Source organism: Eucalyptus grandis, chromosome 2, assembly GCF_016545825.1.
Source record: "Eucalyptus grandis isolate ANBG69807.140 chromosome 2, ASM1654582v1, whole genome shotgun sequence".
NCBI classification, from domain to species: Eukaryota; Viridiplantae; Streptophyta; class Magnoliopsida; order Myrtales; family Myrtaceae; genus Eucalyptus; species Eucalyptus grandis.
In genome coordinates, this window is record NC_052613.1 from 50,190,489 (window position 1) to 50,207,223 (window position 16,735).

At 40.0% G+C, this 16,735-nt stretch overlaps 2 protein-coding genes across 2 annotated transcripts; one reads left to right on the forward strand and one right to left on the reverse strand.

Annotated features, from left to right (window-relative positions):
- The first annotated feature begins 292 nt into the window (after positions 1–292).
- LOC104433394 lies at positions 293–2,883 on the forward strand. The gene is made up of 2 exons (XM_018869064.2): positions 293–908; positions 997–2,883. Exon 2 carries the CDS (start codon positions 1,002–1,004, stop codon positions 2,376–2,378), a length of 1,377 nt encoding a protein of 458 aa, XP_018724609.2. The 5' UTR covers positions 293–908; positions 997–1,001; the 3' UTR covers positions 2,379–2,883.
- A 4,778-nt stretch (positions 2,884–7,661) lies between these two features.
- Positions 7,662–11,554, reverse strand: LOC104435594 (probable WRKY transcription factor 57). The gene is made up of 3 exons (XM_010048316.3): positions 10,952–11,554; positions 9,393–9,536; positions 7,662–8,209 (listed from the first exon to the last, which is right to left on the reverse strand). Exons 1-3 carry the CDS (start codon positions 11,392–11,394, stop codon positions 7,822–7,824), a joined length of 975 nt encoding a protein of 324 aa, XP_010046618.2. The 5' UTR covers positions 11,395–11,554; the 3' UTR covers positions 7,662–7,821.
- Between the last annotated feature and the right edge of the window lie 5,181 nt (positions 11,555–16,735).

A 16,735-nucleotide genomic window follows, 5' to 3' on the forward strand; every position in this document is an offset into this window, starting at 1 on the left:
CAGCCATCTATTCTCAAACTTTTTGATAAGAAAATCTCGGCTACTGAGCAATTAATCTCGTTAGACTTATAAAAAGTATTCTGCAATTGCATCTGTTGAATGTACTTAATTAGGAAAGATCCATTTTTAAAGCATCGGCCATGCACCCCGTAAAATATCAGAACAGGCTTGGTTTTTTGGGGATTTACTGGAGAAGTCACCTAACTCGAGAGAAGATCTTTCGCGTGAGCAAGAGACAAAACAGGGCACGGAGTTTGGCCTTCTTCGGCAGTTGTCCTCGTACCTCGGAATCCCCCCGAAAACCCACCAATCTCGACCGTCCAATGAGGCAGAACGATCTGTGCTCTCGCCAGCACACGTGCACTCCAGCTTTTGGCTACCCCGAACCTCTCTGAACATCTTTTTCAGCTTCGATGGTGCATGGAATTCTCCTCCAACAACAACAAGAAGGACCAACCACAGGAGAGAGAGAGAGAGTCAATAGTGCGTTTGCTTTGATTGTTCTTCGCATAAGGCCCGTGCCCGTTCGTCGCCATCATTAGCGACCCACTCCCCTTCAAAGGTTTGAATTGTTCTCTTCACCGATTTTTTGAACATTCAAGAGAGGGACGTGATGTGAGAACCGAGGGTAAAAGGGTATAGGATTTGGAGGGCCTGTCCATTGGTGGGTCTGGATCGTGTACTTTGGGAGAAAAAGAACCAGTCACGCTTCGTTCTTTATGTGGACAAAAGTTGCGAACTTTCTCAACTTGCTGAAATCATCCGGCACATCAGATATGAGCTTCTTGATCTGGAACTGAAATTTCCTCTGCTTTTCTGCTTCATCTTTCTCACCACAACTTGAGGCTTCTTCTGGTCGAAGGGGATGGGCAAAGAACGCGGAACGCAGCATTTTCTGGAGATCTGAGGTATGCACTAGGCGGTGATCTGCTTATTTACACTAGTGGTTTGCTGACGTTTTAGTTCTGCTCTCCTCTGTATCTTTGGTTATTCAAAGGGAAATGAATCGGAAGATGGACTTTGTGTGCAAGTATTGCAACAAGAGGTACCCGTGTGGGAGATCTCTAGGCGGTCATTTGAGCTCACATAAGATAGTGGATGGTCTCGCTGGAGAAGATGGTCGACATTGTAATGATCATGGGGGCAAGGAGTTTCGAGCCGAGGGGAACTCTGGCCACTGCCTCCGTGAGAACCAGAAAGAAACGAGGTCGTTCGAGGATTTGGGCAGTAAATTGCGCGTAGGGAATGTGTGTAGAGAGTGTGGCAAAGGGTTTCAGTCATTGAAAGCTCTTTGCGGTCATATGGCTTGTCATTCCGAGAAAGAAAAGGGGACCAATCACAGAAAGGATGAGTTGGAGTACAGTGAGAAGCAGATCCTAGAAATGGATGTAGTCCCCGATTCAGAGGCGTCAGCTCAAATTCAGTGCAGGAGATCAAAAAGAATCAAGTGTAGAGTTCCTGAGAAGATCTTAGTCAGCGGTTCATCTGCTGTTTCTGAAATCGGACAAGAACAGGAAGAGGTGGCAAAATGTTTGATGATGTTATCCAGGGATACTAGTCATTTTAAGGGTGCTTGTACTTGGATCCGAGATGGTTCAAATCACAATTCAGATCCTTTTGAAGCTAAATCATTGTCGAGTGATGTAAGAAGTGGGAAATCGGTTGAGATTGATGTTTCTAACAGTTACTGTTCTGGATATGTTAGAATTGGAGTGAAAAGGACGGAATCTGATCGTTCTGTCGACGACAGTATCAGCATTCGTGAGCTTAAGAATCATAAATTAGTCTGCGGATCTAAAGCTAGCGAAGATGGTGTTGAATGGAGGAAATTGTTGAACAGAATCAAACACGAAGCTGAAGGAGTAGAAGGCACCATAAGGGAAGCATTAGATGTTTCAAAAAAGAGAGTCGAAAATGATATGCAAAGATCATTCAGTGACTGGAAAAATGGATCTGTGATCGGCGAGAAGATCTTCGACTCTCCCATGAAACTTGCTAAGCACAAAGACTGCCACAAGAAGTTAAAGATGAGTGCCTCGTCTGAATATGAGAGTAGCAAAGCCGGTGGTGAGATTGATACATCTCACAATCCTGCGAGAGTGATTAGAGATCAGGAGTTTTGCACTGGTGAAACCGCGACTCGAAAGGAGAAAAAGACAGGTACTAGGAAGAACAACAGGCACGAGTGCCCGATCTGCTTCAGGGTCTTTCGGTCAGGCCAAGCTTTAGGAGGTCACAAGAGATCGCACTTTTTAGCGGGGTCCAAAGACAAAGCGATGGCGACACAGCAAGACGTTCATAAGGTTCCTGCTTCAATTGATCTCAACCTTCCAGCTTGGGAAGAGGAAAATGGCGAAGCCGGTTTATTGTCATGGTAAAGGTTGGTCTCTTGCAACAACCCTTGGGCATGAAGTTGAGGACATTCCAATGTTCACCAGCCCAATCGGGAGAATCGTTCACTTTTCTTCCTTTTGCCCCAGATTCAACTGTCCCAAGATGATCTATATTCTGCTTATGATTGTGAAGAGTTTCACCAGAGAAGATCTCAATCGGAAGTTCTCAAATTATTTTCTCAATCCTTGCAATTTCCCGAAATGTCTCTATAGAGACGAAAAAAGGAATGTCAAAAAAGAAAACTTTGATTCATTTTGGAATAGGTAGCTGGATTAAGTGATAGTTTTCTTAATTTTACACTGATTTGCTGCCCTGATCACTGAAGATCTCTTTTTGCCTGATAAATAATAACTCTTGCTCTCATAGCAATGATATGCATATTCTTTGTCGCAAGCATTTCCGACGAAGCCATCTGCTTCAGAGGAAGAAGTTTAAAGTGTATGATAAATGAGAAAAGCGGCAAGGGAAGTTTCCTTGGGCCTAGGCAGAGCACTGTGCATTCACATGTAAACAACGGCAGCCGATATGCCAGAAAACCTCAAAGATTGATTGGCATGTGCCTTCTCCTTTTGCACTAGCTAACCAGAAAGATTAGCAAGAACTTCAAATTCTTTCTTTCTTCTGATCTCTTCCCCTGTTTCTTGAGAATGCTCCAAGTATCAAACTCACACGAACGATCCTGATTTTGGCATTTGAGGATTTAAAACACGAAACCCTGGTAATCCGCCTTTCACTACCGGACCAGGATGCGGTTCAATTTTGAAAAGGTTGCAAGCTTCGGTATGGCATTTCAAAGATTATCCGTGAACAGGGAGAGTGGTTGGTCTACCACCCTTTGGATTGAAGGCTGGAAAGAATGATTAGTTCCATCGGAATCATGAGGAATCGAAGCCAATTGATGCACCCTTTATTCTTCAAGAAGAAATGTGGTTATGGTGGTTGTGGAGTCACCTACCAGTGGACACGTTACAGTGTATCTGTCTGCTTCATCTGCCTCACATATTACTAACTTGACAAGATGGGTAAAGTCCAGGAATCCTAGTTTACATCATCTCCGTCGCATTGTCTAAGAGTCACACGCATATGCAGTATTCTTTGTTCTAGTGGGTCTAATGTCCTAAACATCCGTTTCACAGCTTACATCTCAGCTAACTTTACACCTTGGACTTATACGATTGGCCAACTCTCCTGCTACGGCGCATAGCACAAGCTCCTCTTTATTGTTTCTACCCCTTTACTCTTTGCCAGGCATATCAGCACCATCCACGCCTTTCGCCTGTCACTTCTTTTCGCGTGATTAGACACACGTTAAGCATAGCACGAGTTAAGCGCGGGCCTGTAGCGTGACGACCGGGTACAAGAGGATTATGTACAAGGATTGCGGGTGGTCCCTTGATGTTGGTGGTGTGGGACGAGTGTATTGGAGAGTTTTGGATACTCGAATTGAGCTAAACTCAACAAGATATTGAACTTGAAATCAAGCAAGCCGATCTTATATAGCCATGAATCCAAGTCCGAGTTGCTTGGGAAAAGCGTGACTCGATGTCGCTCCTACAGGGCAGTTCAATTGTTCCATCCTAAATATGGAATTGTTTTCAGAATGGTAGATTTTGGAAAGAGTTTCTAAGTGCTAAAAAACTGCTCGTCACTGAATTTTTCTAACTTGTTAGTAGCTTACCAACATTATTGTAAAATTATGACTCATTTTAATAATGTGTTAATATCCTAAAAAATCTTAAACTGGTACACTTGTGTTTTTTGTGTACCACTTGTGTTTTTTGACTACCAAAAACTCCAAACTATTACACATTTAACAAATTTATCCAAAACTTGTATATTTGTAACAAATTTACCCTCTATTAGTTTCTGTTAAATATTACTATCAAATTATTAAGTTGAATGATATGTGATAGTTAGCTTATGTACCGATTTAAGATTTTACTCTCCGTTTGTCATAATTATATAATTTTTGTGATTTTTTGTGATATTAATCCAATTTAACAAATAGTATATTTGTCACAAATGTACCAGTTTGGGGTTTTTGGAAATCATATAAATTAGTTTGGAGTAAGTTATTATAAATGTACAAATTTGGGGTTTTTTATGGTCAGCAGTGATAAATTTGTCACAAGTGTATTAGTTTGGGGTTTTCCATAGTTAAAAGAATAATTTGAGGTAAATTTGTCACAAAGGTGTACCGGTTGGGGTTTTTCAGGGTATTAACCTTTTAATAATTTGTGAATTTGACCATATATATCTTTTACCAACACATATTTGTTTTTCTTATCAACATCTTCAATTTTTCCAGTTCTTATATAAATTTTCCAATCTTTATTTGAGTGACTTATCGTATTTCTATTTAAATTTCCAACTTTTGGATTATCAACTCTCACTTGACTTACTTTTTTTTTTTTTGATTTATCAAGTATTATTATTGTTTGCCAACTTATGTTTGTCTTTTTGCTAAATGTCTCAAATTTATAAACCGTTATAAGTTGTACCAACTTTTATTTGTTCGACTTCTGATTTTTCTCTCATTCGATTGCCAGCTAATTTTGGTTCACTGACTTTTATTTGAGTTGCCTACAAATTTGAATAGATTCTTCTATTTAAAAAATTTGCGAACTTTTGTTTGCCTTATTTACCACCCTTTTTATTATCAACTCTTTTTAGATATTATCCACCTTAATTAGAGCTAATACCAATTTTTTTTATTAAGCTTCCCATTAGTTTGCGTTATTCCCTCTCATTTGAGTAAGTGACCGGCATTTGTTTAATTTTTTAATTACTAACTTTCTTACTTTCGACAAAAAACAAAAAAAAAAATCTCTCATCTTGCCAATTTCTATCTACCTTTCTTACAAGCGCCTTAAACTTAGCAACTACTATATCAAAACTATCAACCTCAGGTCAAGTAATTTATCAATTTTCGATTGAGTTGTACAATTATTTTTCCGTTACCAACTTTCATTTGAGTTGCTAACTAGTGTTTAGTTGCCTATAACAATTTACAAACTTCTCTATTGAATTACCACTTTTAACTTGTCTAGATAACAAACCCTTTAAACTTACAAATTTCTTTAAAAAATTACCAGCCTCAATTAGAGTGATTACCGAGCCTTATCTTTGATTAAGTCACCAATTTGTTTTACATTACCAATTCTATTAGAGTTAGTTAGCATTGTTTACTTGGTCTATTTAAAAATTATTAATACCTCTTTTTTGTAATAAAGAAAGGCTCTTTATAATTTACTAATTTTACTCACTCTCTCTTATCAACGCCTTAAATTTATCAACTTGTATAAATAACCATTATCTCTTATCAGTAGAAAAAAAAATCCCATCATCTTCTACCACTTTTTATTCAACTCTCTTACCAACAGTTTATATATATATCAATTAATAAATGACATTACAAACCTTATTTTGGTGATTTACCAACTTTTTTATAATTAAATCACCAACTAGTTTTGAGTTATCAACGCACATTTGAGTTGCTCATTAATGCTTGTTTGTTTGTTTGTTTCTACACTTGCCAAATTTGTATTGAGCTACCACTTTTATTTGGCCTTACTTATGAACTTTTTACAACGATTGACCAACTAGTAATTTGGAGTTACTAACTCTTATTTGAGTTAATTACCAATATTTATAGGGTTATTCTAAATTCAACTTCTCTAAATTCTGGCCGAAAAAGTACTTCTCTTGTCTTTAATTGACTTTCATTTACCTTTTGCTACTGATGCATTTAATTACTAGTTATTACATGATATTACTAACTATATTTGAGCAATTCACCAACTCTTTTCCCAATTAAGTAACCTAATAGAAAAGCTGATAAATTAGAAAAAAAGCTGAATGAATATTAGTAACTAACTAAAATAAGAATTGGTAATTGTTTACATTGAAAAATGACAAACTTTTAGTTATTATGGACAAGTGATAGACTTAATTGATGAGAGTATAGTTTGGTGAATGGCAGAAGTTGTCGATGAAATGAATAGTCTACAACTTGATGAATAGCGATGTTTTTTTATATTTAATCTCTTTTAGATAAATGTGACAACTTGAAGAGTATTGACAACCAAGGAAGATATCGACAGCAAAGGTCAAATTGACATTGATATTGGCATGTAACTGCCTAGTAGCGATATTTTCAAACATTTGAGTTTCTTGTGGATAAGTTTGTTGTAACTTCTTATAATGCAGACAGGAATTCACATGAATTTCGCAATCACTTGGAGATGAGAAGAAGTTGTGGTGATGTGAAGATATAGAACCGAAACCTCTAGAGACGCAAAAGCATGGCTAAAACTATTGAATAACTACTTTTAGGCACTTATGTTTTGAACATTATAAATACTAGTATTTGTGTACAGTAGAAGCCTTGAGAACAACAAATCTTGTTATCTTTCAATTATCTTGTAATTTCCGTATCTTAGTCATTATTGTAATTTTTAGATAATGCTCCGTCGATTAAATTCCAGCTTGTATATTTGTTGTAATTTCGTGATGCTTCATTTTCAATTAAATTCTGACGTAATCTTTTTATCTTGTATACTTCACCATCAATTAAATTCCGTTGAAATATATCTATCAATTTTCATATTTCCTTGTTAAAAAATACCACATAACCTATCTCCTCTAATAAAAATCCGAAAAACGACTTTCGTTGCAAAATTTTCTGTCGTCGTGGTAAATTTTGGCAAAACGGTAACCAAAGAAGAAGTTGATAACTACCGAAAAAATGATGATAAATCACTTAAATTAAAGTCAGTAATTTTTTAAAAAGAGTTGATAAAGTTAAGGCATTAACACTGTTGAATAAAAGTCGGTAACCTAAAGAGTTGGTAAATATCAGATATTGCTAGGGAATGCAAATTAAAGTTGGTAAGGGTAAGATTTGTTGGAAAATTGAAGAAATCAAATAATCATCGGTATATAACTAGCAAATAAAGTTTGTTATTTTATGAAAGTGTTGGCAAGTGATTAATAAGTCTTCAAAAAAATCACTAGTCATTTTTTTTTACCACATGTACTTGAAAATTTTCTGACGCTCATTGAAATTTACTGGTATGGGAAAAAAAATCTATACTTTAACAAGGAACAATAGAATTCTTTAATGCACATATTGAATATCTACGCATCTCCCGTGATCACCAGCCCATGTCGCATATTATTTGGAGTCTCTGATTGGGTAGCCTGTAGAAGTGGATCTAATACACAGGAGCTTCTCTTGTAAGCATTAGAATTATTGCTCGGCTTGCTAATCAGCATAGAGCGTACTCCATCCACAAGGCGCAAATTCACTAAATCAATGACATGAATAAATAGGAGCCATTTTTACAGCATATATCAGTATAGAGATAGCCATTAGTTCGTGTTCGAGTTAGCATTTACCATAATTTATTTACCATAACTTAATTCTCATCTCATTTTAGGAGGCACAACATCGGCAAGCAGTCCTTCGGTAGGAAGAAGTTGGTTTACGCCGGAGGGTTCTCCGCGTTCTCCAGAAGAAGTCAGCAACCGTTGAGAGTCTCCAGAAGAGGTTGGTGCACGGTGAGTGTTTAAGTTATAAGGAGAAGTTTCTATGGGTACGTGAAGTCGTGTGGGATGGTAAATTTGTGAGGGCGGATAAGCAAAATGCCTGCCGAAGGTAGCCTCGTGGCTAATGGTGCTGCTGCGGAGATACCCAGCGGAATGGTGGCAATGTTGGCCTTCGTAGGTGGTTACTACAATTGCAGGATCTTCGGAGGATCGCTCCACTCTCTTCTTGACTGTGCATTTGCTATTCGTGCAACGGTAGTAGCTCCTGCATTTGTTTTAACAAAAGAAAAGTTAAAGGAGGTCGATACAATTGTCAAAGCGATCTGTTTCAAACTCGTTTCTAGTTTGCAGATATTCAGCACATTTGACTAACCAGTGGCACATTGTGGCAAGTCAGTAGAAAATCTTTCAGCTGCCTACGTCGGCATAAGAAATAGTATATGCATAATCTTGAGTTCATGGACGGTTTGCCAATTTCAAAGGACGCTTGAACATAAATAAACAAAACATGAGCACGAAAAACGCACTAGTACAGTAACAGGTTTGTGACACCTAAACATCAACTTAAATTCAATATGATTTGACTACTGTTTCATCGAATTCTTAGCTAAACAAGGTTTCATTAATTGGTGGAATTTGGAATGTGTTACTATTGACAAGAACTGCGTTCCTTGTACACAACGACAATGTTAACCTGCCTTTCCTTTTGATACTTTTGCTCTGATAAGTTAGAACCTCAATTCAAACACTCCCTCTAGTATCGGATAATTACAACGTGGAGAGATGATTTAACTAAAAGAAGATAAGGCAACACATTGATGATACTCGGGAGTATGAACTCAAGATCATGTTGTCTTGACATCCCGTGGCTGCACACATAGCGTTACTTGGACTTCTATTAGTAGAAAGCTTTCCAAGAAAACTGCGATGTCAGCTGTACTGCGTCATCGATTAAGCTAAGAGAGGAATTCAAATTCAATTTGCTTCTCTAACTGTGGGTATTCATCATATAACTGCAGATCCTAAGAGAGAGCTAAAGTCGGATGCTCTAGCCAAGATCGAAGGCTTCACAAGTTTTTCAAGAAGTAAATGCACAAATCAGAAGAGCTCCCGTTTCTAAGCTCATAGCAATAAAACTCGGAAGGGTATTGCGAGGTTTTTGTGCACAATGGGTAGGAAAAGAAAAGTGCAGTGAAGACATTCTCGAGCAGAAAGTAACTAGAATTTAAATGATTTGAATATTGCATTTACTTTGGCATAATGCACTTTCTCAGTGCGCCTTCTTAGAAGGATCTTAGACTGATACCAAAATATCCAGCAAAAGAATTGACCAAAAGAGATTCTTTTTTAACTCAAATCCACATCAAAAGACGGACCAAAAGGAGAGTATCAAGATTAAATACATATAAGCTTGGGCACCTTCAGAGAGCATAAAGAAATCAACATACCTCGGATATGGGCTGTTTTTCACAGCCTTTTGTCCGTATTTTCGCCAGCGGTACCCATCTTCAAGATGATCAACTTCACTCTTAGTCATAAACGCAAATCGCGGCTGCTTTATTCTCTTTTGTCCTTTCTTTCTAACTTTATTCCTGTAGAAGCACATCAACCGTGAATAGGAAAAAACAAATGATGATAACTAAATAAGCCACTCATGCATGCGAAATAACCAGCATGTGATGTATTGTTAATCCAGCGAAAGTACATCAAACTTGCTAATATAAACAAGAAGATCGAGACGCTAGATCCTTCAACACCAAGAAGGTAAAGTTAAATGTTCTGTGTCTTAACATGGAGGCTGCCCTACCATATATGGATGTCACGGTTGTTTCAACCTGCGTTGGAACCAGAGGCCCTTATTCACTTGGGGAAAAAAATTATAGTAAATCTTGATGCTTTTGGTAGTCTACGTAAATGCTCCGATGCTGCTAACGTCAATGCCAGTAGTCAAACCGTAAAGGGCACTCTCTAGGCTAATTACGCATGAACATAAAGAAGTGTGGCAAAATTTTCTCGGTCAGCTTTCCTACGAGGGTTTCCATGAACTGAGAAAAAGCACGGCGAACGGAATATTCACAGGAACGACACACCATTACTGTTTCTCACTGACACACGCATGTCAGAGCTGAACCTGTCTTCCATGATCCGAGCCCAGGCCATGGTCAGGAAAACCTAGCTTCCCCCCCACCCCCAGATTCCATGTACACAGGAAACATGCAATCCTTATTTTCTTTTTCTTTTCTTTTTTATCGTGCGTGACTGAAACATATGATAAAAACATCGTATAATCCAATCGGATCTCACGAGCCGCCCACTGAACAGACAACCAAATCTGCCTCGGAGATCGAGCGCAAAAGTGCTCTGTCTGTACGCTTCTCGATCTCTCTGCTCGGTCAACTCTCGCCCCCCTCAAAAAGCAACCCATTGTCTTTTTGCTCGCCAAAAGCGCTGGGCTGCGCAGAAGATCTCGGTGTCGACGATCCTCTCCCACCACCACCACCACCACCACTACCACCACCACTTTCGCAAATCAACCCGAGAATATAATGGAAGAACATGGAAATTACGTTAAAGAAAAGAACCCAGAATCGTTCGTACGAGTTCCTAAATAAAGCAAGAACAAAAGGGAAAAAAGAGTGGAACTGGAGCACGCTATTCCCGCCGAAATAGTGGCGGTGTCGAAGCACGCACACGCACCTAATTAATTAATGCACGCCCCTCCCCATAACCCAATATCGCCCCTCGTTCTACCTCGAAATTACGAAACTGTCTCGCCCTTCCCACCACTGGCATGCGCTTCTAGAGGGTACGGACGCAAGCGTGGAGTTGCACTGGGGTTCGGAAGACTCGAGATGAGAGGAAGGGGAGATGATTTCGGCTGCTCCGATTTCGATGCGATTCCTCGGTTTCCGAACCCCCCAAAGACTCGCGGGTTTCAGATTAAGTTGCGATCTTTTAGTTCCGATTCATTCCACAACAGCAAAAAAGAAAACCCTACGATACTCACGGTTTCTCTGGCGCCAGCAAGCTCTCGCCGGAGGCCGCGGACCTCTCCGGCGGATCCTCGCTCGACTCCGAAGACGCCGACCTGTTCGACGTCGACGCGTCCCCCCCGCGGTCCCGCCCACGGCCGAGGCCGCGTCGGAACCGCGAGGAGGAGGAGGCGGCGCCGACGACGATCCCGCCCCCGCCGATACCTGCCCCCGCCCGCGCCCGCGCCGATGATCTGGTCGACGTCCCCGAAGCAGTCGCGGGCTCCGAACGATCCTCCGCCGCCGCCGCCGCAGCCGCCGCTGCCTCCCATCGGGAGGCTCCATCCGAACTCGCCGAGCGCGGCGCCGTCCCGCTCGCCCCCGAAGAAGTATCGGCCGTCCGGGTCGGGCCCGAGGTGGGGCCAGGCGGAGATGGCGGTGAAGTCCGCGAACGGATCGGACCGGTGCTGGTCTCCATTGTCGTCCATGCCTTGACAGATTTCTGAAGTGGGGAGAGCTAGGGTTTTGCGAGGGAAGGAGAGGGGAAGAGCGGGGGAGGGAGAGGGAGAGGGAGAGGAGAGGCTATTCTAGCGTTGGAAAGGACGCGTAGCTTTTGGAAGCTCTCTTTTTGACAGGGGGAAAAAAAGCAAAGGGGGGAGAGGCGGGGCTTCGATAGCTACGTCCCGTCAAGACATAGTTCGTTCCCAGTAGTTACTTTGCTGCACAGTGTTTCAAATTCATTCCGTCGTCAAGACAAGGGAGAGAGAGAAAGGGAGAGAGAGAGAGAGAGTAGGGGCCCACGCGCATGAATGGCGGGACAGTAGATCGGGGCTTTTTTTTGAGGAGGCGATACGATCTTTCCGACAAGAGAGTGGGCCCCCCCGCTCCCTGTGATCTTTTCTCGTGACAATTAACTAAATTCTAATTTTGGTGCTCCCTCCTTCATGAAAGTAGAAAACTAACGAGCCCGAAAATTTGTTTCCCTATCTTTTTGATGTCTGGATGACTGAAAAAGTAATGATATTACAAAATTATATTTGATGAACTGAATTAAAAAAAAAATTAAATGAGGTGAAAAAGACTGCCCCTTTTAACAATGAGGAAATCACTCTTCTTAAAACTATACACTTTTCTATAAAATATTTTCTTTAATCATGAAATTTTCAGAGAAATAAGCGTATCCTTAATTATAATTTAATTGATTATTCGTACAAGGTTTAATGAAGAGAGAATGCTTCTTTAATCGACCTCTTACTCGATTAAAAAAGTTGGATATTTATTTGAAAATATGACGGTGGAAAATAAACCTTTGAAAAATTATTTATTAGATGAATTAGTGTGGATGATTTGACTTGGGGATATCATTTTCTTGGGCCAGCAATATACAAGAGACAAACTAGATCTCTTAAGAGGGTTCAAGGATCCAACTTATTTTTTCTTTTCACTCCTCTAATTATACGATATATGTGACAGCCTCCTCTCTTGTCCAACATCGCCTAGGGAGGGAGGTCTTGGTTAGCTTATAAGGCTTTGGTCCCTCTAATCTGTATAACGCGTTTTAAAGCCGTGAGGGAAAAGATCGTGACTGGGATGGCGGTTCGTCCGCGCAGGCGGAGTGACCCAAAGCGGGACAATATTACACAAAAATGGATGTTATAATATACAATCGAGCTCAAGCGTCTCATTGGAATAATTAATTTACTCTATATGAATACGATATAAAATGAGATGAGATGATGAATTCCCAATCGAAATGAGAACCGATTGTATGTTCGGTACATGACATTGATGAAGACTTTATTTTTAATAATACAAAGAAACCAACAAGAAAAATGTCTCGCAAAAGGAAACAAACGAAGAAATCTCACTCGAAAGGGATATCGCGTAATCGCAATATCACCATCTCACGAAATTCAATTCACTCGATGGTGAAGTCGACGTCCCAATCCACGAATAATATTCAGCTATTATCACCATCTGGCAACGCGTGTCCATATTACGAAGTAGGAAAGATGATGAACCCTAATCACGAGCGCAAATTAAGACGAGCATCTACAAAGTCCTGTACCCTTTCTTTTAGAACCGCTCCTGTCGATCTCAAAATTGATATCGAAGACAGCATCTCTTGTCCAAAAGGTCTTGCAAGATACGTAACTAACATACAATCTCAAGATAGCAAAAAGGGTATAACGGAATTTTACGATTCGAGGGTCGAAGGTCGAGCGACATTTCACCCGTCATGCGACACCGTTCCAATGCTCTTTTAGATCAAGATTCAGCATCGCTATGAACCCTAACCTTAATTCTATGTTATAATATAGGGTCTATCTATCAAAAAGGAGTTTTCTTGGCTAATGTTACGAATCTGGTTATGGAAAATTACCTGCAAACTGAAGAGGAAAGGTCGTCGTGAAAGCACGCGGCTAATCAAGAGCTTTTTAAGTAGGTGGGGCAAAGAGATCTGTCCCCGGAAGCACCGCATGCAATGCAGCCTATTTCGGTTTCGACGTGGAAGGTTTGCGTCCTTCCAGTCCGCCTCGCGATCATATTCTCGGCCACGTTCGATTGGAACATTATCGTAAAAGAAACACCATGTGACTTACGATACTAAACGAACACGTCGACATATCTTCCTTTGGCACTTTATGATTGGAGCCAACCCAAAGATGTCTGGTGACAACCGAGCACGCATTAGATATTTATATTACAAATTTGTCTAAATGGCAATTAGATGAAGTCGAGGGAAAACCCTACACTTTACTCTAGCTCGAATCGCTTGTTATTCTCTCCACGATTCGTACGCTCGCCTAAAAAATACCGTCATCATTCTCTCGGACGTTCTATCTTGTCCGGCACCGAATGCGGCGGCGAGTCTACCAAATCTTACGCTCCGGTTGCGATTTTACGGTCGCTATTCATGAACGCGGTCCCTCGTGGGGACTAAACCCAAAGACGTTTCGTCCCCTCTTTTTCGGTTTGCCCTAAATTGTGGGGCTGCCGATTTTTGCAATTACAGAATTTCCAAAGATTGGATTTGATTGGACAATGATGCCCGATTCTGCATCGGCAGCTGGACAAGTGGGACTGTCGACAAGACTCCTAGTATTGTCGAGGCGCAAGACATGCCCCTCGTGAATCGCATGTGGGTGGCGCAAAAAAAAAACTCAAAATTTTGTATTAATCATGGTGAGGAATCCAACTTGAATTAAGTTTAATTTAATTCCATTGTATTGGTTCAGGATTCGAAAAGAACAATTACCCACCTCTCCTTTTGTCTATTATATATATTCATTTGCCTATTTATCCATCAAGTGTTATTCTTTTATATAATAATATATAGTGTGATTGTGATATGCTTTTTTTTCCCTATATATTGAATTTGCCTCGTGTCCTTTAGGTAAAGGATCGATAGATGTGGTCCTTTGAAGTGGGAATGCACTTTATTTGTTGTGCCAATACATCATATGCAATAATCACTCGTACGTGGTCCATTCTCTTTCAACATTGCTTTGCTAAGACATGATTACAGAAATTTATAATCTCGTCTCCACGGAAAACAGTACATCGTGTGATCGATTGTAACCCTTGCATTCAATTTTTCTGTTGACCTGACAATGATTTTTTAACAACTGCAAATCTCCGAATCTTTTCAACTCCATTATATCATAATTAAAAACTATTTAACAGCATTTTAGTCAATGGAATTTTCTCATGGCATTCCATAAAATGCTCTCATAAAAAAAAAGACTCATTTATTTAAAATATAATCCTTTAACTAGTATATTTAAAGGTCATTATCGTGATATGAAATTTACTCATCATCTCCAACACTAACCCACTCCATCGTGGGTCGCGGCTAACTCATTAGTCATTGCCCCTCTTTCGGGCCCACAGACAGATGTTATAAGTACTTTGGATGGTTACTGATGGAAGATGAACTTTTTCATGCTTCCCCAAATGAGAAGATTATCCAATAAATCATATGAAAGTTTGAATATATCATTTGATTTTATTAGTAATTAAAAGCAATGCAATATGTATGTGTGCATATGTGGAAAAAGTTGAAAGAGCGTGAAAGAACGATGATTTTGCAAAGGATAAGATTATTTAACAAAGCAAGTTAATTGATTGCAGCTAGATATTAAAATAAGAAATGCTCAAAAGAAATAATGCCAGTTAGAAAAATTAAGATGAAATTAGATTTTGTTTGGTAAAATGGTATAACATATGCCGTGTAAAAAAAAATGACGTGACAAATATTATTGGATATTTAGATGAGGCCAACTTATTCCATCACCAATATTTACTTCTGTCTTGATTAAAAACATAATAATTATTTAGTTACCAATGTCACATTAACATCAATTAATTCCCAAAAACAACTCTATGATCCATATCCAAGGCAGGTACATGGCAGATAACTAGACAGTCCGCAAAATAGGGCACGTGCATTATTTGGAAACTTCCCCGTTCCCCACGGTAGACTTTTGTCTCCTGGCTTTTCCATCGGACGGTCATTATCCTTTTGCGAGCCCGGCACGTAAAGATCTGTCGGCAGTCAGCTGGTGGGAGAGTCTCGGTGGGGACCACCTTCGTCTGCATGGAATTCCCTGCCGTCCGTCGGCAGGGGTAAATTTGCTAACTTCACGTAAACTCATTCGTTTAACCTTTTTAACTTATATTCAAAGCCACCGCCGAGAATCTACTCAGGTGGTGTACCCGACTCAATCTGACATTATTCTGACGTGGCGTATCCATTAGTGAAATGATGTTTTTGACGCCTAAAAGGGCCCTGAAATTGAAATTACGTAAAACCTGGGTGAAAAAATATATATCACATTGAGTTCCTACCAAGGGTCTTATTCTGTAAAACGAAAATTTTTATTCAATCGCGTTTTCATTTGGGGAAATAAAGTAAAGTCTGGAAGATGCATTTGATGAAATTCTGAATATTACGGGAAATCAACTCTAAACACACCTAAATTTTCACTTAGTGTAATAGAATTCTATTCTTCAAAATAACATTTTAACTCAATAAAGTCGTGAACTTATTTACAAGATTGTCATTTTACTATTCAAAATTGTTCTCCTCATTTTTTCAACTCCCTAGCTTTAATGATTCATGTACTTGACATTTTCGCTCTTGATCACCAACCATCATCACTGTCGTCGACGTCCACCTCACCCAATCGCTGCCGACCACCATCCCTCCTCCAGGCCTCCATGGACAACCTTTGGTCGAGGTCGCGACGGTCATCCTCAAGCCCAGGCAATCCCACATGCAAGCTGGACCAAGAGGGAGCAGAGATGAGAGAGAAACACAGGATAGAGACTCTAGTGGAGCTGCGGTGAATGACGAGAGGAGCGATGATTGGCCCGACGGCGAATGCTGGCTCGCTAGCCGTAGAGCGACTCTTCAAAGCGAAGACGGTGGCCAATGAATCGGAAGGCGGTGGCAAAGATGGATGGAGAGTTTAGGTATTTTTGAGATATGAGTTCAGGGTTTTTGAGTATTTTAGATAAAAGAGATTTTTTTTTAATTTATTTTTCACGAAACAAACGAATTCCTAAAAGATGGGTTATTTTCTTTCTTCTAGAGCTCTTCTCTCGCTATTCTCTTTTTAAATCGTGTGGAAGAGACTTCAACGAGCGAGGTGAGGAGTCATTTAGGGTTTTGCAAAATCTTTCTTCACCATGAATCATTGCAGCAATTTTTATTATTCATGGGCATTGTCTTGAGGATAAACCCAGAAGATACTCTCCATGGAGTGGCTCTTTGAAACGTGGCGATCGAAAAGAGATTCGAGCATGTTCACATT